Consider the following 27,158-nt stretch of genomic DNA (forward strand, 5'->3'; position numbering starts at 1 on the left):
AAATATGCCAATCATGGACAACCAATCACAATAACAATTTATACAGAGAGCATTTGCACTTTAGCACTGATCATCAGTGTTAAAGTGCCCAGAGTCCTATTGCCAACAACCATGGGTCAGGAAAAATAAAGGAGGAAGAAGCAAAAAGTTTGGGGATAACCCTACAAAAAGGGCCATTTCCGAAAATAACCTATCCTAACCTAACCTATCTATTGGGTTATGCATTTGCCATTTTGGAGTATGTTTTTTGAGTGATAATCTCAGTTCACCACCTCCAATCTCAGTGTTTTCAGCCACGTTCTTTCATCTTTCTGAGCTCAACATAATAAACACCACTTATTTTGGTAATAACAACACGCTTTTTTAGGTCTCGCTGAGTCAGCGCATGCGCTGCTCGGAGAGACTGTAGTATGTGAGTTTCCAAAGTGCTACTGACTGGCCTAGCGCTTGCGTTCACTTGCACATGCACCCGCACAGCAGCCATCTGTCTTTCATGGATCATTAGCACCACTCAGCCGCACGTCGCGCAGCCGCCAACTGCCTTTCTTATGACTTCAGAGCGCTTCTCACTAGCGCTCCAGTTTTTACTCGGACCGTTCTCTGTGGCTAACAATATTCAAACCTATTTGTGACAAAAATGTGTTCTATTCCACTTCTGTGTTCTATTTTACTTCTGTTCACAGAGGGCATTCACTTGCTGTGGCTAACTACACTGATGGCGCTGATGAATTTCTTGGCTGCTCTGGAGAACACTAAGGGCGCAGGCGACTCGCATTCCTGGGCGGCAACCCAAATGAAATACATTGCAAAAACATGTTGGAGCTTGCATCGATCACTGCATTTGAGAGAGATGAGAGATGTTGAGAAGCTATTTGTCTAATCAGACCCGTTGTGCTTTTTTTAAATTTCCTTTTTATTTCAACTCCTGGGCTTGTCTTCTGCTTCCCTTCCCAACACTACAAGCGCAGCGCCTGACTTCAGTGCCCCTGCTCTCGGTATCTATTTACCCGCTTGTTGCTCTTCCCCCACTGCACCACTCTTGGGACGTGCGGTAACCTTCCCCCGACACCACCTCCCACAGCCCGCCACTCAGCCCATGCAGTGCCCTTTCCCTGCTACCACCTCCCGGGGGATGTCACCCTTAGCTCCTGCTGTACCATTTCCCCGCTAACACCTCCCGGGGCATGCCACTCTACGCTCCTCCCATGGGGGGGGCATTGCTGTTAACTTAAAAGGGATTCATAGAAACTTTGTATTTTATACTGCACGGAATTATTTCAGTGGCGTTGCTGAGCTGGGCCTGTCTCGGGGTGCCCTAGAAGCCCCTCTATCCGTGCTGGGCTTTCTCCCACCCTCCCCTTCTTCCTCTTCTCTCGGCTTTTCTTTGTGCTTGGCCCGGGGGTGGGAGTGACCGACCTAGCAGTCTCTGGCTCAGGGCAGCGGCATCCTCCTGCAGGGAGGCTTCCCTATCAAATACAAACACAAATTTCTATGTGTTTCTATCGAGACTTTCAGATTTCTCATTTTTTTAAAGTTGTTTTTTAAGCCAGTACTGTTTCGTTATTGTTTATAACATATATCCCGTTGTTTTACTTATTTTGCCTTTCTCTGTACATTTTCACCACTTGTTATAATTAATACGTTTTACTTCATTGTTGCATAGCCCTTTACATTGCAAGGTAGCGTAGTTTTTTTTCACCCCCCACTTTCCTGGTTTGGTCACACATACTTAAGGGTTTTTTTATTTTATTGGTGCCCAATAAATTATCCCAAAATAGACACTTTATAGGGAGCACACAGTTCTGGTTGAGATAACGCGATGGCGTGTGATTAACCACAGTCAGCCACCGAGGGAGAACTTTTTTTGAAAATTACCAAACTGCCAAGGTCAGCGTTTTAAAGTCTTTAGTGATCCGAGTAACTAACTGGGCTGCACTTTCTCCCGTTGTGCCCCAGTATTGATTACAGTAGATGGTGTGGACCAAAAACGGGGAACATTGTCGGTCAACTACAGAACAGGGATACATATGGATAATTGTGTGTGTGAAAACCTTCTGTGGGCTTGAATGCGATTCACACCATTTTGTTATAACTAGTAGGGAATATAATAAGCTTACCTAGGATGTGTAAAGCATGTCCATTGGTATCGCCCATTGTGTGATTCTGGTTAAATCAAGCCATAATCAGTTTGCTCTTAAGTATAGTGTTAAAACACGGGCACGCCCTATTTTTGGGTCCTGGTGGGGGTCCAAAACCATTTGCACATTTTCGTCCACTCAGCAGCCTATGGGGTTCATGTGCCGCCTGCAGAGACCTCTTTGTAAACTGTAGGTCAGTGTTTAGAATTCCAGAGGTTGTGAGTGACTCACCAGTTATTCTGCATGGCATAAGCTTTGCCCTTGGATGTTGTGACGCATTACGAAAATTCAAATCTTTACCCTTGACAATACCTATGGGATACGACATTCTTGCTCCCACCGTCTTTTTTTAAATTTTGTTTGAAAATAGGGGCGCATATTAATTTCTTGACAATAATACGTTTTTCACTGCTCCTATAACAGAAAAATGTTGTTCGAAGCCCTAGTGCGCCGTAACAGCAAAATCTTTCTTGAAGCGCTACTTAAAGTGAGTTATTTGGAGTGTTTATTATATATTGAATATGCATGGCAGCACAGGAAGGATTGTTTACATCCAAAAGAAGGTGATGAGATGATGGGCTTGGAACAGTGTGTATGCAGTTATGTCAGAGCCAAGCTCTCTGCTCCCCATTTTCTCTGGCCGTAGGTGAAGTGACTTTACTTCTATAATGCATTGGTTGCTTAATGAAAGCCCCGGATTGCAGCACTGTTTCTCTTGAATTGCTATACCATGTGTTGACCAATTACAAATGTGTTCTACTTTATCTAGTTAACATGTAGTACATTTCTGAACTATACACTGGTTACCTTGAATTTCCCGAGCTTAAGTACCACGAGGGACGTTTCATTATAGAAAACATAAAATTGAGTAGGCAAACAACTTTATTTCAGGCTAAAACGGGGGTTCACTGATGTGTTTTTGCTTTTTTTATTTTTTTTATTTTCTTACACTTTCTTTCTCCAAAATAATCACTCAGCACCAACACAGTATCATTCAAAACACCAACACAGCATCACTCAAAAACACCAACACAGTATCACTCAAAAACACCACAGCATCACTCAGTACCACCACAGCATCACTATGCACCACCACAGCATCACTCAGCACCACCACAACATCACTCAACACCACCACAGCATCACTCAACACCACCACAGCATCACTCAGCACCATGACAACATCACTTAGGGGCACCACATCACTCAGCGTGACCACAACATCACTAAGCCCAACTACAGTAACACTCAGCACCACCACAGCGTCACTCAAGCACACAACAATATTGCTCAGGGCCACAAGAGCATCACTCAGCGCCACCACATCACCACTCAGGGCAAGCACAGGATCCCTCACCGCCACCACGGTATCAGTCAGCACCACCACAGCGTCACTCAGCACCACCATAGCATCACTCAGGACCACCACAGAATCACTCAGCACCATCAGAGCATCAATCAGCACCACAACATCACTCAGACCAACCACAGCATCGCTCAAGACCACCACAGGATCACTCACCTTCACCACAGCATCACTCAGTACTACCACAGCATCATTCAGGAACACAACAGCATCACTCAGTACCACAACAGCATCACTAAGCACTACCCCAGCATCACTCTGCAGCGCAACAGCATCAATCCGCATCACAACAGCATCAGTCGGCACCAGCATCACTCAGGGCCACCACACCATCACTCAGGGCCAGCACAGAATCAATCAACGCCACCACAGCATAACTCAGGGCAGGCACATAATCCCTCAACAACACCACAGCATCACTCATGCTTCTTACACTTTTAAATTACAACTTCTCAGCATGCTGCACAGCAGCCACACTTATCTACAGCACAGCTTAGAAATATTGCCAAAGTCAATAGCTTTACCTTAACACTTATAAGGCCCCCCAATGCATAGCCAATAGGTGCCGCCTTTGGGACATTATAAAGGTTTAGTTATCCAGCACAATATCCTACATTAAACAACATCAAGTGTTGCATGGCTATTCACGTTTAAGGTCCCAAAAGCGAGACCTATTGGCTATGCCTATGCTTGTTTAAATTACAGTTCTTTGGGACATTACTGAGAAAGCGTAGTCCAAGTAGAAGAGTTCAATTGCTATGCACTAACATCACAAATAAATTAATGAACTCTGAAAGTGACTACAAGCATGTAGTGGAAGTATTTTTAGAAAAAATTCCAACAAACGACCAGATAGATGGCGATCTTGACCAGAACCACATGCTCTGAGTAGGATGTGCTCATGTAAATACTGCTCAGTGCTCGTTTGTGCTAAAACCTCTCAAACGCATTGATCCACTTTTTGTCTGCCCACAGCCATTGACTTTATGTGGAACCTCAAAATGGCTATGGCAGAAAATGTGCAAAGTGACACGATAAATACAGACTTTAAAGGCATCTTTATTGTTTGGACTTTCGCGTTTCGGGTCACAAAGTTTGGGAACCACTAGACTACTGGAATGTGTGTACCTTATGAGACCAAGGTGTGTGAGGGACTGCAGGGATGTCTAAATCCCGAGAGCCCTTGTAGGAGAGATTGTAGGAGTGTGTGTAACTTCTGACAGCAGAGTGGGGAGCGAGTGACTGAAGGAATGGAGGTGACTTGTGCACAGCGGTGGCAGGTTGAAACTGCAGGAATGTGTGGAGCTCCTCAGACCAGTGAGTGTGTGTGCAAGTGTATGAGCTGCTCTTGAAGGCAGTGTGGGGTGAGACTACAGGAGTGCGTGTAACTCAATGTAATTTGTTTAACTGGATACCAGTGAGATATGGATTACATTCATGTGTTTTTGGGTCTTGCATCCGTGCGTGTGTCTGGTTGTGTATTTGAGAGTGAGAGAGAGAAAGAAAGAGAGTCAGCTGAACGTTTAGTAGAGGGTTTGCATGGGTGTGTGGGCTTGGAGAGCAGTGGGGGAGATATACTCCGCTCTTCACCACCCCGAAGTAGATAACGCGAGTTCTACTTCCATGGTCTAAACACCTTTATTTAAAAGCCAATTCTTTTTTTGTCTAAATACTTTGTAAAATGTTCGCCCCCCCACCCCTCAGACAGGGTGCCAGAGTCATGCAATCTCTGTGGATAAATGAGGGAGGTGGAGTTGACTTTCCAAAGTTAATATAAGGATTGTTACGGAGATTAATCAGTAACCGGTGGGGACGGGGGGGGGGCATGTAGCAAGGCTGGGCCCTGGCTGATGTGAAGTTGGCAGTTCTTCCCGCTACGTGTCTGCTTAGTTGCAGCACATGTGGAACTATGCTGCAAAACTTAGGAGTGAGTATCGCTCCATGTTATCAACCTGAACAGGACCTACTGCTTAGACATAAAAGGTTGCGATACATAAACCCCTGCAGCTTACATCACAGGGAAAGTTGTAAACACAGTTTTCTCTAATGCATATTTCAGTGTTGTTTGTGACAACACATGGAGGAAACTGAAGTTAGTTTATCTTTGCTTTTTTACCTAATGATAAATTAAACAAATGTGCACACCCAAGCTGATTCAACAGGAGGGAGGGTGATTTGGGACAGGACAAAAAACGAGATAAGAACATGATTTACAGCCATCGGCTGAGCACATTTTGTCCACAACAAACTTCGAAGCACAGAGGTTTTGGTAAACAGTGACCTGGCCAACCCGGGAATGTTCCTGCTTTATGTGGACATTTTACCGGCAGGTTATCGAAACAACCAAGCGAAGGCAAGATGTGCAAGTTACATTTGAAGTCCCCCAGACGAGGGTTTGAAAAACCCACCTTGCACTGTGTGGCACTTGTGACTGTGTATTAAGCGCCTTGAGGCTGTACACTGTGTGCTGTTTATAGGCAGCAGCCGATCTGCACCACATTATGTGGTGTTCCGTCTTCAATTAAATACATGCACTATCATTCCCAACAGCAAAACCAGCTTAAAAAAAATACCATCAACACGGAGAATCCTCAGAAATAGATAAAGCACAAATGCCATAAACACAAAAAAAGCCTTCCTAAACAAATAAAGCACATTGAAAAAAATACACTCTAACAAGCTTTAGCAACATGACATATACAAAAAAAATCACTGTCAACACAACACCGCTTTACTAAACAATTTAAGTACATTGAGATTACACAAGAACATAAATTACAAAAACCCTGTACACATAGGAAAGCCTTGCTAAACAAGTATAGCATATTATAAAACAAGAGCTTACAACACGTCACACGCAAGCTTTACCAAAACAACAAACAAAAAATTGAGCCTTCAGAAAACATGGGCACTCTGCAACCAGAAAAAGAGTGCACAAACAAAAAGATAAATGCACACAGGAGAAAGAAGACATGTTAAAGAGCCGAACAAAAACACAAAAGGGGGAACAAATGGGACGGATTCACCACTCAAAAGCACCGGTTTGCAAAAGACACGCAAACGCAGTTATGAAAAGTGAGGGGCGTGGCTGAAGCCCATACAGCATATACTCGATGTCTCGAAGGGACAGCGCATGCACTGCCTAAGCGAGACCTAAAAATAAAAAGCCACTGCAGCCATGTCTTTTAGTAAGCTACATGGATGCCATTTAAACAAATGTTATTTAAAGATCTGAGTTGGATCCGCAAGTTTTAAAAAAGTACTACAAACTCTTTAAAACATTTTTTTTTAAAAAGCAACACATTGGTAGGACAGGACCTAAAGCAACATGGAAGGAGGAAGGGAAGGCCAGAGGGTAATTAAAACAACTCAGAGGGAGGGAGGGATGGAGCTGAACCTACATGTCGGCGGCAAGCCAACGCGAACGAACAACACCTGGGTAAAGGGAGAAGCACCTGAGCGTCAGAGAACACACAGTAGGGTGGGCGGAGAAGCACACGAATAGGACAGAGAAATATGAGTAGGGCTGCAGGAGAGAAGCACACAGGCGAGAGAGCAACATGGAGACCGGGGGCCCCAAAACACTAAGTCAAGAGAGAGGAGCATGAGCATGGTTGGGGGAAAGAAACACACAAGAGAGAAAGAAGCACGCCGATGAGAGAGCCTGCTGGAAAAACACATGGACTAACATGGACTAAAGCAACAAAATAGTTTTCTAAAAGTCAGCAGAGGAAGGAATAAAAGTCAGACAATGAGAGAGATGACAAAGAGGCTAAACTCGAGGTTAGAAGCAAACACAAGATTGACAAGCTCTAATGCGGAAATTCATTGCATACGAAGCAAACAGATGAGAATGTAAATGTAAATGTAAATGTATAGGCATTTATATAGCACACTACTTACCCGTAGGGTCCCAAGGCGCTTCGACCGCTGCGAAACCCTTCCTGGCTTCCCTGAGAGATGTTCCCTTAATGGGTATCTCCAGGGTGAGACCAGGCATCTCCGGCGGTCTGGTGGGGCCGTTAGTGAAGATGAGGCAAGCTAATGCCCAGAGTTGCCGAGTGTGATCGCTGATCAGAGTGGGCACCGAGGCGAGAGAATTATCGAGTCCGCTGACCCTGGTCTAGAAACCTGCCGCGCCGGGAATCGAACCCTGGTCCCGGGCCGTCCTCTGCTCTCGGGTCTGCCGCCTCTAATCAGTGAGCCACACTACTACTACACTACTAGAATGACAATAAACCCACTCAAATGTAATCGGTGGGCACGCTATTAGTCCAGGTAAGCTCACCTTACTCCACAATAGGTCTTTTGCACTCAGTATAACAAGCACTGTCAAAGCTAATAGGCCTCACCTAAGAGATGAGTGCTATTGGCTTTGTCAATGTTTAGCCATGTTGTGCAGCAGCGCGGCTGTCATGCAGCATGGCTGGGAGTTTTTTTTAAAAAGCCCTATAATGTGGCCAGTGCTGGCTACATCATAACACTTTTTAGGTCTTGCCTGAAGGCAGAACACCTGCACTGTCGCTATGGTGACAACCTATTGTTTATAATTTAAAAAATCTAAAAGCGGATGAGATTAAGTGATTTGCCCAGAATCACATGGCGTTAAGACGATGGTGAGATTCAAACCTGGTCCCGTGGTTCTAAAGCCAACAACAGCTCAGGCCATAACATATCAGATACTTAGTGAGTGATGTGTGCTTGTTCAGACTACAGAGGCTGGTTTGTGTACCTTTGTTTGCAAAGGCACAACAACCTTATCAACCTGGTTTCCCAGTGACGTGGTCGCCAGCTCTGGTCACATTCTCTCCCTATTAGCTGCATTCTCAGCAGCGAGCGTTTACTCGCTGAGGTATCCTATCAGCCATTATGTCTTTTCTTCACCTTCCCTCACTTAAAATGGCTTCCCAGTCACCATGGGTGGCTGCAACAAAAGGCACAAGGCTTTTCTTGCTTTGAAAGGGATGGGCAACTGGTCAGAACCTAGACAGCTTGTAAGTCACACCCCGCATTTGTACGCGCATGATATATTTTGTTGTTCTGCAAAATTAGTGAAAAGTTCCGCACAACAACATGATGCTCATTTCACAAACAAACACAGAATTATTTTCGGAATCTGAACCCATTTAAACAATGTAGTTGTGATTTAAGGATACTAAGACATTATGTGTATTGTTTATTTATTTTCTATAGCTGCGTAAAAACGCTTTGTTTCTTACCACTCTCCATGCTTTTGAAATATCTTCGATGAAATAACTACCTGCATCCTGGGTAACTCATAGGGTTGCACGTCTATATAGCAGTGGTACATCATACTAATGGGCTTATTGCGTCACTTTTAATATGGGAAAAAATGACGTACCGGCACAGCAAGGGCTTGTAAATAAGCGCCTAAATGTCATTGCTTTGTCGTTTACATTCAAATGGGTGCAACTCTCGCGTTCTGGATTCACAATAACAGACCACAAGGGGTTATTTTCTCTAGAAGTACTCCATTCTGTAGGTGAAGTTTTCATATCTTAAGCATCTGTTTTAAACACAGATCACAGGGAAAAGAAATTTAGCAGTTATTTAAACTGAATGGTGGGAAATGTTGCAGAGAAACGAAAGGGTGTTGTACAGGAAGCAGCGCATTTGTTAAAACATTTAATTATATAGTTCTTGGTAGAGCACATTAAGTCCTTCAAGGTGGGTTATGAAGTTACTTTCCAGTGGGTACAATTGACCACAAGTCAATTTGTCCCGGTGGTTGCAGGTGGTGGGCATTGGCCCTCAAGTTTGTAGACAGGACGTCATTTTCATCATGAGACTTTGACCCAGAGCAAGAGAAAGGTAAGAAATGTGGCAATGGGAGAAAGCAGGGTTTAAAAAGAACCTGCAGGAGTGAGATGAAGAGTGATGGGTGGTGGAAGAAAGGTTTGAGGTAGAATCAAGACTAGGCAGCCTTGGTTTTTGTGCTTCATGACACTCAGTAACGCCGATGTGGGATTCCTAAGAACAACTTTGGGCACGTGCAGGTATTTTTGTTAACAAACTAAGCACTGCTCAGAAGAAAGAAAAACATTATGTTACAGTTTTCTAGGGACATAAGACAGAGGTGTCACAGGGTCATCACAAACATAAAATGGAGGTGTCACATGATCTTTACAAACATAAAATGGAGGTGTCACTGGATCTTTAAAAATGCTAATTTGCGCAGGGTTCCGGAGATAATAGGTACATTTCTCGAAGCATGTTAATGCCTGGGACAAGGACTTAGATATGAAGTTTAATATTCTTAAAGCGTGTTTTTTAGGTATGTCTTGAACAAAGAGCTTGAAGGAGCCCTTCCGAGGCGTACTGTAAGAGCCATCTAAATCTGGAGTGCATTTCCTGAGACAGATTGTTTCAGTGTGAATGTCTCTTTGATCTTGTGTCCATCTTGGGCAGAGCTTGATTTCATATAATGGAAAACTGGAGTCCCTACAACTGATATAAAGGAAAATAAGCCAGGGATCCAAGATATAGCGGCTTCTCCATTAACCGAACATCAGGTCAATGCATCAGCTGAGATGCTCTACCTTCGAACATCACCCTTGTTGACAGACTTCAGGAAGGATTCATGACCTTGCTCTTCGGCTGGGACCCGCAGCCCAATACCCCCATAGGTGATAAGCTGCGCTATACAAGTAGCGATTGATTGATTGATTGATGAACAAGGCATAATGAAAGTGCCAAGGCTGGCTAGTAAATATTTCACCTGCTTGCTCCTTCCCCATAAAGAGACAATGAGAATGTATATGCCTTAAGAAGTCTATTCCTATGGGGGTGGTTAGTTTCCTGCTCACTGTGCGCTTGAGATTATGATAGACAACTTTAGGCATCTCCAAAGTGATAACTTGCCCATCTGCTCTCACCTCCAGGCCTTCATCGTGGAGTCTCTGGGAAGAAGAATCCTACTGCTGGCTGGCTTTGGCATCTGCATCCTGTCCTCTGTGGTGCTGACCGTGGCCCTTAATTTGCAGGTTTGTGTCAAGATAGTTCTTTAACGAAAGTTTGCTTTTTGATCACTAATAGGCTGCTATATCTCCAAACCAGTGGAAGTCACAGTTAATGCATGGGAAGTGTCTTCCAAAGTTTGCTTATGATTTCATGACATTGTACTGTATTGTAATATACTGGCAGTTAAATAGCACTTTTCATAGGCTTTGTGAAGCTAAGTGCTTTGATTGTTGACTACGCAGTTACTCTGTATGTGACATTTGATTAGCGTGTGTATATAAACGGAGGACCCTTCATCTGAACCCCCTTCCTTCACTTTGATCAGTTGTCCTTACAGGAAGGTTAGGTGAGGTGCCCTCAGCGTGTTCTGCACAACACCAAATCACTGTGGAATCCTGGTCATATTCGTTGCTCCATGCATCATCCTTTTCCCCAATCATGTCCGCCATCTTTCCCGCACTCTAGTAACTGCTTTGTGAGTGAGGTGATTGTAGTACAGGGTATCACTCACACCCTGTTTTTTTCCTCACACACCTTCTTGACATTTTTATGGAGTTCTCTCAAGATCTGGAACTTTCTGCTCCCATTTCTGGGCGCCCCAAAATAAATGCACATCAGCACTCAGTCACAACTTTCTGAAGGTCGCCTCTCGGGCTTTACTTGCAGTGGTGCCCGGGATTTACATCCACATAAACACTGTGAAGAGAGGTGATATTTGTATATACAGAGATGTTGAGATGCCTGATATCTGAGAAGGTAAACCATTTTAGGACTTTGTTGCTTCCATGCAGGTGAGTAAACATATTTTATGAAATGCTATGTTTTCTGGTGCTCTGTTCTTTACAAACATCTCCATAGGGCAGACAAGGGCGTTTCAAGTAGATGCATCGACTACTCTCATAACCATTCGTCTGGGGGTTAGGCACATGCTAGCTACAGGGCATTCATGTTGCGTCAGCAGGACTCCCGAAATCATTCTCTGCCTAAATCTGGGCACTAGTCGAGATCCTCAAGAACCCCAGAAAGTACGCAGAGGCGCGGGAGCCAAACACCAATGTCGCAAACTTCCCTTGATTGCGTCACTCTCTAGACGGAAGAAGTTGCCTTCACCTGTCATGGTTATGGTTCAGTACTGTTTGCGCTACACCAAATATCCACCCCGCTGATGTAAGAAATTCATACTTTCTGGAGGTCTGAAAGTCCGTGGTGCAAAGGCCATGTTCCATTCTGCTCCTCATTTTCCCATTCTGACAGACCAGATTGCTTTCCTGTGCAGAAGACTCGAATTACAATCAGTGACAACTATAGAAATGATTTTTCAGGGTGGCACACATTTGGGGCGAAGGTGATTGGGTGAGGCCACACATAATGGCCATTTGTATGTCTGTCATTAATCAGAAAGAGAGGAAGATCGAGGCACGGTCTGTCCGAACTGTGAACTCCCTTTATATAATAAAACATCAAAAAGACACTGTAGGCACAGTACCTAGTCCTAAAAAGGTATGATAGTAATTGAGGAAGTGTATATTTAAATGGAAAAAAACCTCACCCACCAATCTAGGTGGTATCATCATCATTGAGTTACTCCTCATCCGGACTTCATTGCTGGGAGTACGGATGGGCGCCATCTTCCTGGAGCTCTTTATGAACATCGTTTTGTGTTTTCTGCACCCAAATGACAATGAGATACACAAAGCGGAAGGTTAAAGATACCTACATGTCACACATGCTAGCTTTATTCTAGTGACCTATTGTAATTATAAAACGAAACCTTTGGGACCTATAGACGATAGTTAATGATCCTCAATTCCCTTGGTTGACATGTTTCGGCTATATGATTCAAGCTACTGCTTTTTTCAGGACCTGAATCCTTGTTCCGGATAATTCTGTATTCTAGTTTCCCCTAATGTTTCCTATTACTCTACTAGGTGTTTAGTGCAAGTGCAGCCATCACACCCACAACACACACATTTGACATACTCAAGTTTTGTTGAATGTTCATACATGAGTCATAATCCGAATATGTTGAGAGGATGACCCCTGTAGTGAGGATGTAATGGAAGCCCTCTGTAGTCAAACTCTCATCAAGAGGAGTTAAAGGAGAGAGGGAGTAACAAGTGGAGAAGGAAAAAGAAACAGAAAAGAGCAGGAGAGAATATACAATTAAGGAGAGAGAGAAAGCGAGATGGGGAAGGACGTACAATAACAGCCAGCCAGCAGCGACAGCCAAAGTGAGTAATAAACGAGGGACAGACAATGGCAGTGTATATGAGAGAAAAGGAGATTTAGAAGAGCGAGAGAAACGGAATAAGTCATAACATGCATTAGTAGATAAAGGAAAGAATGAGGGAAAAGAGAAATAAGAGAACCAGAAACAAAAAGGAGGAGTGTATGTTGGGGAGAGAGAAAGAGAAACAGAGATAATTTAAAGGAAACGAAGACAAAAAGTGAGACAGTGAAAAACAAATGAAGAATGAGCATGTCTAGGGTCAGGCATAACCACCACCGACCAGAGGTTATTGGAACAAGATTGGTATAGCCAATAGGTCTCGGTTTGGCCCTTATAAGTGTTTAGCCCGAGCTATTGGCTTTGCCAATGTTTTTAAGCTATGCCCTAGAGCAGTGTGGCTGCTGTGCATCATGTTGAAAAGTTATCATAAACAAGAGTTAGAGCTATTGGCGCTACAAATGACAATGTCTTTTACCTATGTTTTTTTGTTTTTTGGCCTGAAGTGGGCTGGATGTATGTGGTTTGGAGTGGAATTATATGTGTTGTATTATAATTGTTAGTTGTGGAATTGTGTGGGGTGGAATTGCAGCCTGCATAGAGAACAGGGAAAATGCGCATGACTGTTAAGCCTGCCCAAGAGGGCCGGCCAAACAGTCATTGCGCACCTAGCAGGGTGCTACCACTCCTCCCCTTCTCTGCAGCCCCACCCCGCCATGCAAAGCTGCCGCAGCAGGAGGACAAAATAAAGTGACAATAACATTGCGTTGTTATCATTTTATTTTTTCCTTTCTTTCACTGCTTCATGGCAGTGGGGCGATGCTGGTAACTCGTAGAGTTATTGCTGTATTTGGGTGTTCAAGTGGTACTGAGGTGACCCTAAGCCCTGACAGGTAAGAGTGTAAACATGTCAAAACAATGGAGTAATACTATCACAAAATGTATTGCAATGCACCACATAATTTCCTTTCCTTGTTGCATAGTTTAGGAAAGGAAAGAGGGCCACGGAGCAAGCACAAACAATGGTGAAGGAAGAATGTGGGAGGGGAACTAGGCAAGCAAGGGCACAGGATTGGACGTGGGACAAGAGCAAATAACAGTGGAGGGGGCCCAGGGAAGAACAACCAATGGGGTGGGAGCAGCAGACAAGCAACAACAGAGCAATGATTTTACAGGCACAAAACATAAACCATTGAAGGTAGTTATATACCGGAAGCAACAAAGAGCAATTGGGTAGCGGTGCAAGCACACAGCAAATGGCCATCACTGGCTATAAAAAAACGCACATCGATCCGTGGTAGCTAGCGTTCGCTTATCAAAATAAATGAGGGGAGGAGGGTCAGCAGCACCAAGCGGGCTGCAGGGGAGATGAGAACCCAACAAGTAGGAGGGAGGACGATGCAGCTGCAGCCCCAGCAGAGGGAGTAAGCGTTCGCCTTCAGGAAGAGCTGGTCAAAATAAAAATAAAAAGTTCCTGACCCTAAAGTAAAATAGGAGAAGCAGAAGAGTATAAGTCCTGGGGGCAATCCATGGGAGTCAACAATTGAGAAAAAGGGTGGGACAAGCAGGAAACATTGTCCAATTGGAAGCAGAAATGTTTAAAGGACACTGACAAAAGCCATTCAGAGGCTGGAGGTGGGCTGTAAGTCCCCTGATTGAATACAGCATGTCAAGAGACAGGGCATGCGCTGCCTAGGCTCGACCTAAAAAATAAGACTGCGGGAAAGGATGGAGATTCATGGAAAGGGAGAGCACACATTTAGAAAATATGGAGAGGGACAGACGATAGGTACATGATAGTTGCAGTCAATGAGAGCGGGAGGAGGGAGACACGCAAAAGTAACTTTTACATGAAAAGAGGTATGGGGGCTAATAATTTCGTTGAATGGAATGTGTGGAAATGAACAGGGATGGAGAGTAGAGCTGGAACAGGGGCGGTTTAATAAATGGTAGAGATTGAAGCATCACGAATATGCACAGTAAATGAATTAAACATGAGGCAGCACAGTTTAGGATCCTTTACTTTCCTGTTTTACATTGAGCAGCAGAACCCTGACAACTTTTCATGTACAAACTCTCAGTGCGCTGCTTAAAGATGTGTACAGTAGGTCATCTAATTTTCAGCCTTTTGAATTCTGGGACAGTTTTCACATTTCTTCAACCCCCTTAATTTCCTTAAATTAGAGTAACAAAGTTACATTAAAATGTTTGACATCGATAACTCTGAGGCTTCATGAGCTACTGATGCAGACAAGGGTTAAAGGTCACAGGTCCAGCATTCTGCAATGCCTGGGTCACTGGCAGTCCAAAAGTCCTGGGATATGAAGCTGTTCTACTTCTCCCTTTCTAAAGGATGGGCAAAACATGCGATTCACAGCAGCGGAGAGAGGGAAACTACAGACCTGATTTACAAACACTTTGCGTCTGGTTTGTGTTACTTTTTTTAATATAAACCTAACGCAAAGCATAGTGGAGAGATTTACAGTCCAATACGAATCACAGTTTGCCTTGGATTGTAACCAAAAGTAATCCAAAGCTTTGCAGTACTTTGCGTTAAGACGGCTTTCCATAGGCGGTGCATGGGCGTGGGTGATGCAAATCTCTATCTACAAAGAATTGAGGCAGGCATAATGAGGAGACATGTCTCCCTTTCTCCATGTATGCTGCATTCTCCAGCACATAAGAGGGAAACTTCTTAAAGCATAGTTTTTGTACGGAAAGGGACACAGACAGCCTTGCACTGTAGTGCATAGATATCTGCGTTGGCGCATGGTAGCCAAAAGGGCACCAAGAGAAGGACAGCTTCATATCTTAATAGATATGACAGCACAGCAACTTTACCTGCTCTGCTGCGCGGCATGATTCTTTTTAGTGAATTTGGACCTACTCTGCTTGGGATGTGCACTTTCAAGCAACGCTCTGGTGGTTGGGCAGACACTTTACTCGATCACATTTCATCTCTCGGCTTAACGCCTAGCGCCTGAGAGGCCAAACCAGGAGATGTAGAGGGACCCCCTTTAAATTCCCTTTGCAGTATAAGCTCTAGCTGAACTCATGGATTGTGTCAGCTAGCTTTGTTCAGCTGACAAAGGCTCCGAGGTGTATTGAGTTGATGGGATACAATTGTTGAACCAGCCCCTTCTACCAATCTACCATCTACCATCTACCAATGATCACAAGCTCTCTGGCAGGTGATATATATATGTTTTGGGTGTTGCTCACGAAAAGAGTCCCAGAGGATGTTGGGTAATAGGAGTACACCCAAAGAGATACTCTATTTATCAAGTGGGACTACCTTCTCCATGGCAAGGCCATGAAATGACTGATGGTTTATGACATTTGATTAATAGTCATTGTTCCCCAGTAGGGAGACTGCCTATCACCGCTTTCCATGTAACTATGAGATGTCTGTCTTGAATTGTCCTCTTCATTTCCACGACCGTGGGACCATTGCCTGCTCTTTAAAAACTTTTCGCATGCATTCACAAAGGGGAAGTGGTCCTCTAAGAACCTCTTCCAGTTTGCAAATGGATTGCCATCAAATTGTATTTGTTAGTAGAAAGCTAATATTTGGAACTGCTTTTCAGTTGCAAAACCTTCTTACATTCCACTGCAAATAGCTATTAGGAAGAGACGCCCTAAACATGTCCCTTCCTAATACTGAATTGCAAACTTATTATGCAAGAACAACCCACTTTTGTTGAAAAATGGTACGTTATCCTTAACAAGTCTTCCCTTGATCTGATACTGTTGATCATAGAAGAATTGTCCAAGGTACTTGAGGAACCGACAAAGGAAATTGCTCATATCAAGACTGAATTAACCAACATGATGGAGACAGATGACCTCACAAAAGTGTTAAATGTCATTAACATCCAACTAAACAAGTATACACTAGCAAATACAAGAATGGAAAATACGGAAGTTCAAAAGAGACACCATCAACTACAAACTGGGAGAGGTGTACTCATAGGCAGAGGTCTACGCCCGGCGTAGACAGAACAGACCACATAGCTGACAGTGATTCACGTTCACGCGCACCACATATCACGGGAACACCGTCCACCTCAACAAATAACAACGTAACCTCCCCTACACCTGCGGTTCATTTTTTGGACGAAGGTACAGAAGATCAACACGACCCAGGAGGAGCAAAAGAAAAGGACAAAGAAGCCCTTAATGTGAAAAATCCACCGACTATCGGCCAGAAGGGCTGAGGCAAGAAGTAGGTGATGAAAACAACCCAGTGATTAATATATCATCTTATCAACTATCAACTAGTGAGATCAACACCTTGCAAAAGGCCAGTCTTTTGTTCCTACTACATCCACCAACACCCTGGAATTAGAAATTAGCTTTTTCAAATTTATGAGGAATTTACGTCTCAGACACTATTTTGAAAACGTTGTACAAATCAATGAACCTGATGATGATAAACTACTTAAAGGATTGAGACCGAGGAGCACCTTGCCTCAATACATTTGAGAATTTGGTCAAACACGATTTGCTCTCCATAAAATTTCAACGCAGATCTAAACACTCCAACTTAACGATGAAGGACGAAAGCATCTTAAAAAACTTAGCAAACAATCAATCCATCATTTTTCAGAATGCTGATAAGGGCGGAGAACTTGTAATTATGGACAGGGAGTTTTACAAAGAACAGGTCACTCTCCATGTCATAGACACCAACACCTATGCACTATTGGATTACAATCTCACAAATCAGTTTTCCAACATCTTAAAAAATCTAGTACAGAAAGCTGTGGACAATGGTGTGATAACAGAAAAAGTGAAAAGATTTTTGATTCAGAACAACCCAAGATCACCATCATTATATATGCTATCGAAGGTGCATAAGGACTTGTACCAACCATCATTCAGACCAATTGTTTCCACCACGGGTAGTATTCACGAGCCTGTAGGTAAATTTCTGGATACACACCTTCAACCATTCATCACCAATCTCAGTACATATGTTCGAGATACAACCGATTTCATTGTCAAAATTAATCAACTGCAATTTTCCCAAGAAGAAGGACTTTGGATGTGTGCAGCAGATGTAAAAGCCCTTTATATTTCGATTCCAAACGAATTGGGCACCAAAGCCATCGAACATACATTACTACATTCCACTTTTGACACAGATTTCCAAGTTTTCATCATGGAACTTTTACAGTTCACGCTATATCAGAGTTATTTTAAATGGGAGGAGAATTGGTACTTGCAACTGTCCGGAACTTACATGGGCAATTTTCTGGCCCCAACATACGCGAACATTTTCATGCACTACTTCGAGGAACAACACATTTTAAATACCGCAATCTGGCAAACACACAAAAAGATCTTTTTGCGTTACATTGATGACATGTTATTATATGGTCAGGTCCACAGAGCACATTACGACAAGCTTTGGAACAACTTAAGACCATTGATGACCACATCCAGTTCACATTTGAAGTACAACAAGATACCATCAACTTTATCGATGTTCAAATTAAAAGGACACAGAACAAGTTCACCACAAACATTTTCCGTAAGACCACGGACAGAAATAGCATTTTACACTTCAACAGCTTCCACAGAAACAATTTGAAACACAATTTACCTTACTCCCAATTATTACGAGTGAAACGGATCGTATCAGACCCCATTCAATTAACCACACAAACAAATTACATGCTCACCAGATTCAATTCTCGTGGATACCCAGACGAAATTTTACATCAAGCAAGAACAAGATGCACCAACCGAGATAGAAACGACCTCTTGACGGTTAAACCCAAACGAGTGCAAAACCGCATGGTGGTGGTCTCCAAGTACTCCACCATGAGCCAAAGTTACAGAAACATCATTATGAAACATTGGCCATTTCTAACGTTGGAACCTGGCTTCAATGGTATCTTTACCAATCAACCGATCTTTGCATACTCTAGAGGACAAAATCTGAATGAATTATTGACTAAACCAATCGAAAAGATCACTACCACAGCATATAAAGGGTTACAACTGTGTCAGAATTGTAGTAACTGCCACAACATCATACCTGGCTCTACAATGACCCATCCTATGTAAGGCACCAACATAAAACTCAAGGGCAATGCAACATGCAACACTTCGAATGTGATTTACTTGGTGAAATGCCCTTGCGGCTTGTGTTACATGGGAAAAACCACAAGAAAAATCAGAATGCGCATTTTGGAACACAAAAGTAACATCAGGACAAAAAATCTGAAATCAACAATAGCAACGCAGTTTTTGGACAATAAACACAACATTTCTCAATTAAAATTTTTGAGCTTGGAAGTGGTGGAGCTGAAAAAAGATATTGACAATAACAATAAACTATTACAGAGAGAGAGAATCACTGGATCCATTTTCTGAACACCATGCAGCCTAATGGATGGAATGATCGCATGGAATTCTTATGTTATCTATGAGCTACCAGTTTCTGACTTATTGACTTTTGACCTTTATTCATATATTCTTGTTTTTCTAACAGCTCTTTACATTTGACATTTTTTGCCATAAGTTACTATATACACATTCTGTGTGGCACTTATTAGACCAGTCATGTTTATTTTATTTCATAGATGGTTGCTTTATGCTTGTATTATCACCATTGCACACATGCGTTTTGAACATCTTTTAGTTGGACTTACACTTTGGCTATGTTATGTTCCTCATGAACATTATGTGTAGTGTGGTACTTCACAACACAATATTACTTCTTTTGTATTGAATTACAATAACTGCTTGGTTGACATCAGCCTTTGATCACCAGTATTACCCGCCACTTCACTCCCTTCCAAGATGGCACTCACACTAGCCAGCATGTCACGTGACCTATTCACGCACTATCACGTTCACTGACCTCCGATATACACACACTGGTACAAGGTTTTCTCACACTCGCCACTATACTCACTCGTTGGGCTGGTTACTGCAGTGCACCTTTCTACCTATCATCTGTTTCAAACATACGTACCGCTTTTGTGGACGCCGTTTTGCGCACACCAGTAATTCTGGGCTCTCTGCTCGGAGAACCGCTAATACTTGTCTTTATTGTTTCCAGACACATTTGGTATACCCGCTTCGCAAGACCACGATCTCGTAAGAAGTCACTGTTTACGTGCACGGTATTTTCACTTACTTTCACAAAGCACGTATGGACCGTGCATATGCCCGTAGTTCACTTAGGCTCTAAAGTTGTTTACTTTGTTAATCTAGGTACATGCCAGTTCGTCGCTTACATGCACATTGTTTCCTCACTTGTTTTTCACCTACTTATGTTTACACATCGTAAGCATGTTCCACGCGTCACTTAGTCGTTTAATCACGAGTTCACATTTGCTTTCTATATTGTTGCATCCGCTGAGATAGCTGCCTTCAGATGATGTTCACTATGCACTGAGGCAGACCCGCATTTTTTACCGTTCGCATACCTTATGCATGGGGTTATAAGGTGGTTTCTGATAACTGTTTAATGACAGACATACGGGGTATGTCCAATGCATAAGACTTTGTTTGGTTACACTTTCAGATGTGTCCCCTGACAAAAGGCACAATGATGCCCGAAATGCATCGGGAATGATGTACCTTTCTGTTTAAAATTTGAATGGATGAACTAACGATATGGAGAGTTTGAAAAGCTTTCAACCAGATGGATTGATGTGAATAAAAGTTATTTCACAACCAATGCCATCAGTCTAAAATCTTTGTGGTTATAACGGTTTACCCACTACATGGGACACAGAGCTGCACCCAGGGGGACATCCCCTACATAGGAGGTGCAACTTGATTGTTACAACTCAACATGGGCAAAACCGAGGTGCTCATCCTGCGCCGACACCCCAACGCCTGGAACGACACCTGGTGGCCCCCTGCCCCCGGGAACCCACCCGCCCCCACAGACCATGCACACAAACCTCAGAATCATCCTGGACTCGGAATTCAAAATGGACCACAAGATCAACCCAGTCACCTCCTTCTGCTACCACACCCTCTGCCTACTCCGAACAACCTTCAACTGGATTCCCCCGAACACAGGAAAACTGTCATGCACGCCCTCATCAGCAGCAGACTGGATTACAGCAACACACTCTACGATGGGATCAACAAGAACTTCACCCACAAACTCCAGAACATCCAGAATACCGCCGCCAGACTAGCCCTCAACCTTCCACGCCACTGCCACATCAGCCAACACCTACGGACACTACACTGGTTTCCCATTGAGAAGATAATCACCTTCAAGCTTCTCACCCACGCTCACAGGCCCTTCACAACACCGGACCCACCTACATGAACCACGGCATCACGTTCCACGCATCCCAAAGGTCCCTCCACTCAGCCCAGCTCTCCCTTGCGATGGTATCTCGCATCAAGAAGACCAGAGCAGGAGGACGCTCCTTCTCCCTCCTCACTGCCGAGGAATGGAACTCCCTCCCTCTCCACCTCAGACAGACTCCGTCACTCCCCAAGTTCTTGAAGGACCCCAAGACCTAGCTCTTCGACAGAGCTCCCTGAAAGCTGTGCACTCCCTTCCCCACCCTCAGCGCCTTGAGGTGAGTAGCTGCGTTTAATGAACCCCTGATTGATTGATTGATTACGTACATGTGGCCCATAGTTCCTGGTCTGTTTTACTCACTCTGGTGATTAATAAGGTATCCTCAAAAAGCTTTTCTGAAGATTGCTGCATCAAACATAATTTGGTTTCTGTATTATATTACATATGCCATGTCTTAAACTGTCTCAAATCTTTACTGTATTTCCAAGTCTCTGCCTTATTTTACTCTGTGTTGGGAAGGCAGTCCATGTGTGAAGCATGGGTGTTCCCCCCACCCACCCATGATTTTTGGTACATTCCCAGATTTGCTAAGACTAGAAAACCTGGGAATTTGTCAAAATGCTACACCTTCCCAGTTGAGGTGAACGATTAGAAATATGTTTATTTCTCCACGTTATTTCCTCTTTATATGTGTGCTGCATCCTGCAGTATATAAACAATGACAAAAATGCCTTTGAGGATTGTTTTTGTGCAGGAAGATGTTTCTTCCTGCACAAAAAAAATGCTGCCTGTAATGCAGACGCCCTTTCTCCGTGGCACAAGGGTACCTGCATTGGCGCTTGGCAGCCACAATGCGCCAATGCAGAGAGAGAGCAGTAATGCACTATATCTAAGTCATTGTGGAGCATTCCTGCTCTCTCCTTTTGACCGAGTACAGTGAGTTGTCGTACTGGTTTGGGTTGCGGCAAATGTTGATAAATCTGGCCCCCAGTTTGTTCAGCGGGATTGCAGTCTTTGGCTGTATTTACCCTACTAGCTAGAACACACTGAAAATGTCGTGAGGTGGCATAGTGGGCAAATGAACAATGGGTTGGAAGGCTACCTGAGCGATTGCCAGTGGTTAGACAAATTGCAGGCATCACTTCCATCACCTTTTGCATGTTTGATGTAACCCTTAAGTGGCCAAGGAATGCCCAGATGTGGGTTCCTTGCTCACGGTTCAAGTGAAACCAAGCCTCACCTGACTGAAGAGGCCTAATCAGGCCAAAACCGGTCTTAGGTTGCTTGCGCTCTGGTCTTGAGTGGGCCAGGAAATTAGTTCAGGCTGGACTGTTCCTATTGCAGCATGCTCAAGGCTATTGTGCATATAACTAGGTCTAATATGATGTTGCATGGTAGGCAAAATAACAATGATTTGGAAAGCTATCCCAAGTGATTGCCATTGGTTAGTCAAATTGCAAGCATTCCTCCCATCATCTTTTTTGTTTAATCTTCTTTATAGAACATGAGGATGATATTTTACCCTTGGATGAAGACACAATGACGCTCTGAGGTCTGCAGCGTTCCATGAACTCAGGGCAACTGGAGTAACCGAGCAGGAACGGCAAGCTTTCGGTTGTCTGTGGGGCCATAGCATGAGAACACCTCATGGTTGCATTAGTGTGATATAATAGCACCTTCTAAATATGCTGTTGTGTTCTACTATTGCACAGTTGGATCTCAGTTACTTCACGAGTGGTAAAATCAGGGACCCTGGTAGCATGAATGAAACTGGTCGTGTGAGAAGCACTGTTCATCACTGAATGCTGATTTTTAATTCACAGGCCACCGTGTCATGGATGCCGTACTTGAGCATTGCCTGCATCATCATGTATGTCGTCGGACATGCTATCGGACCCAGTAAGTACCCACGGTCTAGTCACAAATGGAAGGTTCATTTTGGGGCATAACATTGCAACTATGCTGGGGAGACCTTTCTTCAGTCCTGCTCTTCCCTGACTATAGGCATGAAGAACAAGTTACATACCTTTGGTAACGCCTTATCTGGTAGAGACTCTATTTAGTCACAGATTCCTTACCTTAGAATATCCCCCAGACATCAGACTGTATCTAGAAATTTGTTAGCATCCCACTTGCGCCAGAAAGGTGGCCTAATTCAGCTCCACGTGGTGCACCTTCTGCACTGAAGTGCTGTGCTTATATAGGGGTTACCCCGGCGCACTGACCTCCTTTCATGACTGTTTATCTGCACCAGAAGCATAGGCCAAACAGTTGGAATGACCTCTGGACCAAGATGCTGTCCTAAAGGATCTCTGTGATGTCAAAATACAGTTCACAAAACAGAGGGGAGGGGGGTCAGTAAGGAATCTGCAGCTAGATAGGGTCTCTGCCAGATAAGGTGTTACCCCAAGTAAATAACTTGTTCATCTGATAGAGACTCAAGCTGCAGATTCCTTACATTAGGATAGACACCAAAGAAATCTCTACGCCAGGAGGTGGGTCTGTGAACTGGTTACACTAAAATGTCCTGGAGGAATGCCCATAATGCGGGCCTTAACTGTCTAGGCAGTAGTGTTTGACAAATGTGTGCAGTGATGCTCACGTAGCTGCCTGACAGATATCAAAAACTTTAACTCCTCTAGCTAGCAAACTAGTCACAAAAGGTGAATTGAACAGGGAGGGTTGATCCGACAGCCACAGAAGGCTGAAATGGCAGAACAGTACCATTTAATTGTCCCCAAAGGAAGGCTTTTCCGAGCAAGGGATAAAACAAACAAAAGGACTTCAGACCAGGGTGCAGACAGAGGATCAATGGATTTCACAGCACACCAAGACACAAATCTCTCCCATCTGCAGGCATAAATCATTTTTGTGATGGATGCCTGGCTGCCAGGATGACATCACATACTTCGGGGGAATATCAAATACCCTCAACTGTCGCAGCTCAATCTCCACACAAGTAGATGGAAAGTGTGCAGGTTTGGGTGCAGGACCCTGCCCTGTTACTTCACCAAGAGATATTCCTGAAGGGGCAGCGTGATCGAAGGACAAATGCTCATGCTCAGAAGTTCGGGACACCAGACTCTCCTTTGCCAATCTGGGGCCACTAAAATAACTTCTGCCCAGTTATTCTTGATCTTCTTGAGAACTCTGGACAGCAGTACTATCGGCAGAAAGGCGTACAGGAGTTCTGAGCTCCGGTCAAGACAAAATGCATCTCCAAGCAACGGCCGCCTTGGAAACTCCCGCTTGCAAAAGTGATGACATTGCTTGTTCTCTGCTGTAGAGAATGTATCTAACCAAGGTTCTCACCAATCTCTGAAGAGACCTTTCATCCCCTTCAGATGGAGACACCATTCATGATCCACTAGGCATCCATGGCTGAGTTCATCTACTCTGGCGTTCAGTGTGCCCACAAAATGTTGAACTACCAAGAAAATACCCTGATGTTCCAGCCATGTCTGGATGCAGGGTCTCTCTACACTGGTTCCACCACCCCACCTTGCCCTGCTTGTTGCAATAACACATGGCTGTGATGCTGTCTGTGAACACCTAAACAAGCCTTCCCTTGAGGGAAGGAAGAAAAGTTTTCATTGGCAGGTGAAAGGATCTCAGTTCCAACATATTAATGTGGATCTATGTGTGTGCTGGAGACCAAAGTCCTCTGATCTTCACTAGGCCTGGGCGGTACATTCCGTTCCGTTTCCAGAATTTGCGGAATTTGAGTCTTTCGCGTTCCATGGAGAATGCAAAATTGGCCAAAATTCTGCATTCTGCGACTTCGCAAAATTTTTTGCTTGTTCATGTTCTCAAAATGCGTGTTCGCAAGATATTTCCCCCCGAGCATGCAAACAGCAATTGCGAACAGGAAAAAAGCATCGCGAACAAGCAATTCCGCTTGCAAATGCTCACAGAGATTTTTTATCTTTTCCCAGAGATTTGCTTAACGCAATTACGCGAATATCGCCTACCCCTAATCTTCACCTTTGCCGGATGGCTGCCTCAACACTGAAGTGATGCTTCTGTCACTACTGTAAACTCTGGATGGAGAAGAGAGAGGGGTCTGACATTGACCCAATCACAGTCAAAGAGCCATCACTGCAGATATTATACAGTTCCCTCTGATATCTGCACTAGGTCGGAAAGATTCTTCTGAATCCGTGCCCACTGAGACTTCAGATCCCACTGTAGAGCAAGGTTATGCCAATGGTCATGTTTTACCAGCAGGACGGGCGAGGCTATGTGAACCAGCAGCCTCAGAGTCAGTCTCGACTCATTCTAGGATAGAGGCTGAAGCATCAGGATCATACCCCGAATATCCTGCTCTCGCTGATCTGGAGGATTGGCCCATAAGTTTACTGTGTCCAAAATAGCTCAGATGAAAGGAAGCATCTGAGAAGGAATCATGTGTGACTTTGCCACATTTATAGTGAACCCCAGTGAATGCTGGAGGTCTGCCATAGTCTGGAGATGAGAAACGACCGCAGATGTGCTGCAATCACTGCCATTATTTTGGTGAACACCCAAGGGGCACTGGTACAGCCGAAGGGGAGCATATCAAACTTGTAAAGCTCTTGGCCAACCATGAATCGAAGGGATGGCTGAGGGCAGGCAGAATGCAGATATGGAAGTAGGTGTCCTGTAAGCTAGGATAGAACAGAGGCCTTCATCCCTTTACAGCACTAGAAAGTAGCAGGAAGAGCAGCCACGCCCACTTCTGATGCAGATACCCTCTCAATAGCTCCTTTAGCCAGAAGAGTTCGAACTTCCTATCGCAAGACGTGGTTCTCCCTCAGCCATTCAGTTGTCGATACCAGAGGTCCCACAGTATGTTCAAACGGTGAGGCATAGCCCTGTTGGGCAATATGAAGCACCCATTTGGCTGAAGTGATTCTCCACCATTAGCACAGGTGGTGCCAAATCCTGCCACCAACTGGGTGCCTATGATGGTAGGAGGGAAAACTAAAGAGCCTTTAAGATTGCTACCACCAGGGGGTTAGGGTGGGGGGGGGGGGAAGATTGGGTTGGCTTGAGGCTTTGGTTCCCGCAAGATTTCTGGGAGCCACATCCACGGTCACAAAAGGACTGTGATGCCTGCTGGTGTGGTGGGTAGGGGGAAAGGAATACAGCTGATACCGCTACCATATCCACCGAAGGGGCAGCTATTGTGGGGCCATGGTGAGCCACAACGACTTAGGAGAGAGAATGTCAGTGTCTGGCGTAGTGTACAGACCACTGGCATCAGCCAGGTCCTCATACCAGGTGTCATCAGTCATGGACTTTGCTAGGGGTTCGGAATAGCCATGGGGAGCCTCAGATCCCCTCCATCCCTGTTTCTCAGAGGGTCGCTCAAGGAAATAGGGCCCCATTACCAATTCAGGCCATGTGGCTGCCTGAACCAACACCAGGCAATGCCGCTCAGGCTCAGTTTTGGAGTCAGGAGTCAGGATGGGTTCAGCATCAGCAGCCAGGGCCAATCCGAATCCATCAATGGATTCTGAGGGCCCGACAGGTGCAGAGGGCAGACCTGCCAACAGAGCCCCAGTCAGAGTCCCTTCTTAATGCATGGGTCTCAAAAGAGCTCCAGAGGGCTTTGACTGCTCAAAGTGAGGTTCATGGCCTCATGAATTACATGAAGTTGGTCAGGAGTTGCTCCGGCTCCAGGAAACTCAGGGAAGGGTGGATCGGATCCAGTGTCAGATGTCTTCTCCATAAGGACAACCTGGGAGTGAGGCCTTGACTTGTGGGACCATTTCCTTCCATCGTCCAATGAATGGGAGCACCTCAGAGAAGTCAAAGAACACTTCAACTTCCTGAACATCTTCTTGTGGGACTTACCTGAAGAAGTCCAGGATCATGACAATGACCGGCTCAAGCGTCTGTGGGAGCGGTCCTGAAACCTATCTCGCATATGGAATGTGGAGTGGCGCTGAGTAGTGTGGCAGGCAGCCAGAAGCTCCATGGCCTGCTTGTTGATTGCCTTTGGATTCATGGTCCTGCAATCCACGCAGGCCGTGGAATCGTGGTCCCGTTCCAGGCATCACAAACATAACAAGTGGGGGTCTGTCACATACATTTGCCTGTGACAGGCACCACAAGGTTTGAAACCAGTCAATTTGTTTGGGTACATTCTCCAAAGAAACAGGAAAAAAGGCA

At 44.5% G+C, this 27,158-nt stretch overlaps 1 protein-coding gene across 1 annotated transcript in view; it reads left to right on the forward strand.

Moving 5' to 3' along the window:
* Nucleotides 1-27,158, forward strand: part of LOC147710685 (solute carrier family 2, facilitated glucose transporter member 5-like) — a 124,078-nt gene that overhangs the window by 69,064 nt on the left and 27,856 nt on the right. Inside the window, exons 8-9 of the mRNA XM_086921400.1 lie at nt 10,407-10,508; nt 22,826-22,901. Coding sequence (XP_086777526.1) covers nt 10,407-10,508; nt 22,826-22,901 — 178 coding nt within the window. The remainder of the gene's footprint in view (nt 1-10,406; nt 10,509-22,825; nt 22,902-27,158) is intronic.

This window comes from Lissotriton vulgaris, chromosome 5 (assembly GCF_964263255.1).
Source record: "Lissotriton vulgaris chromosome 5, aLisVul1.2, whole genome shotgun sequence".
NCBI classification, from domain to species: domain Eukaryota; kingdom Metazoa; phylum Chordata; class Amphibia; order Caudata; family Salamandridae; genus Lissotriton; species Lissotriton vulgaris.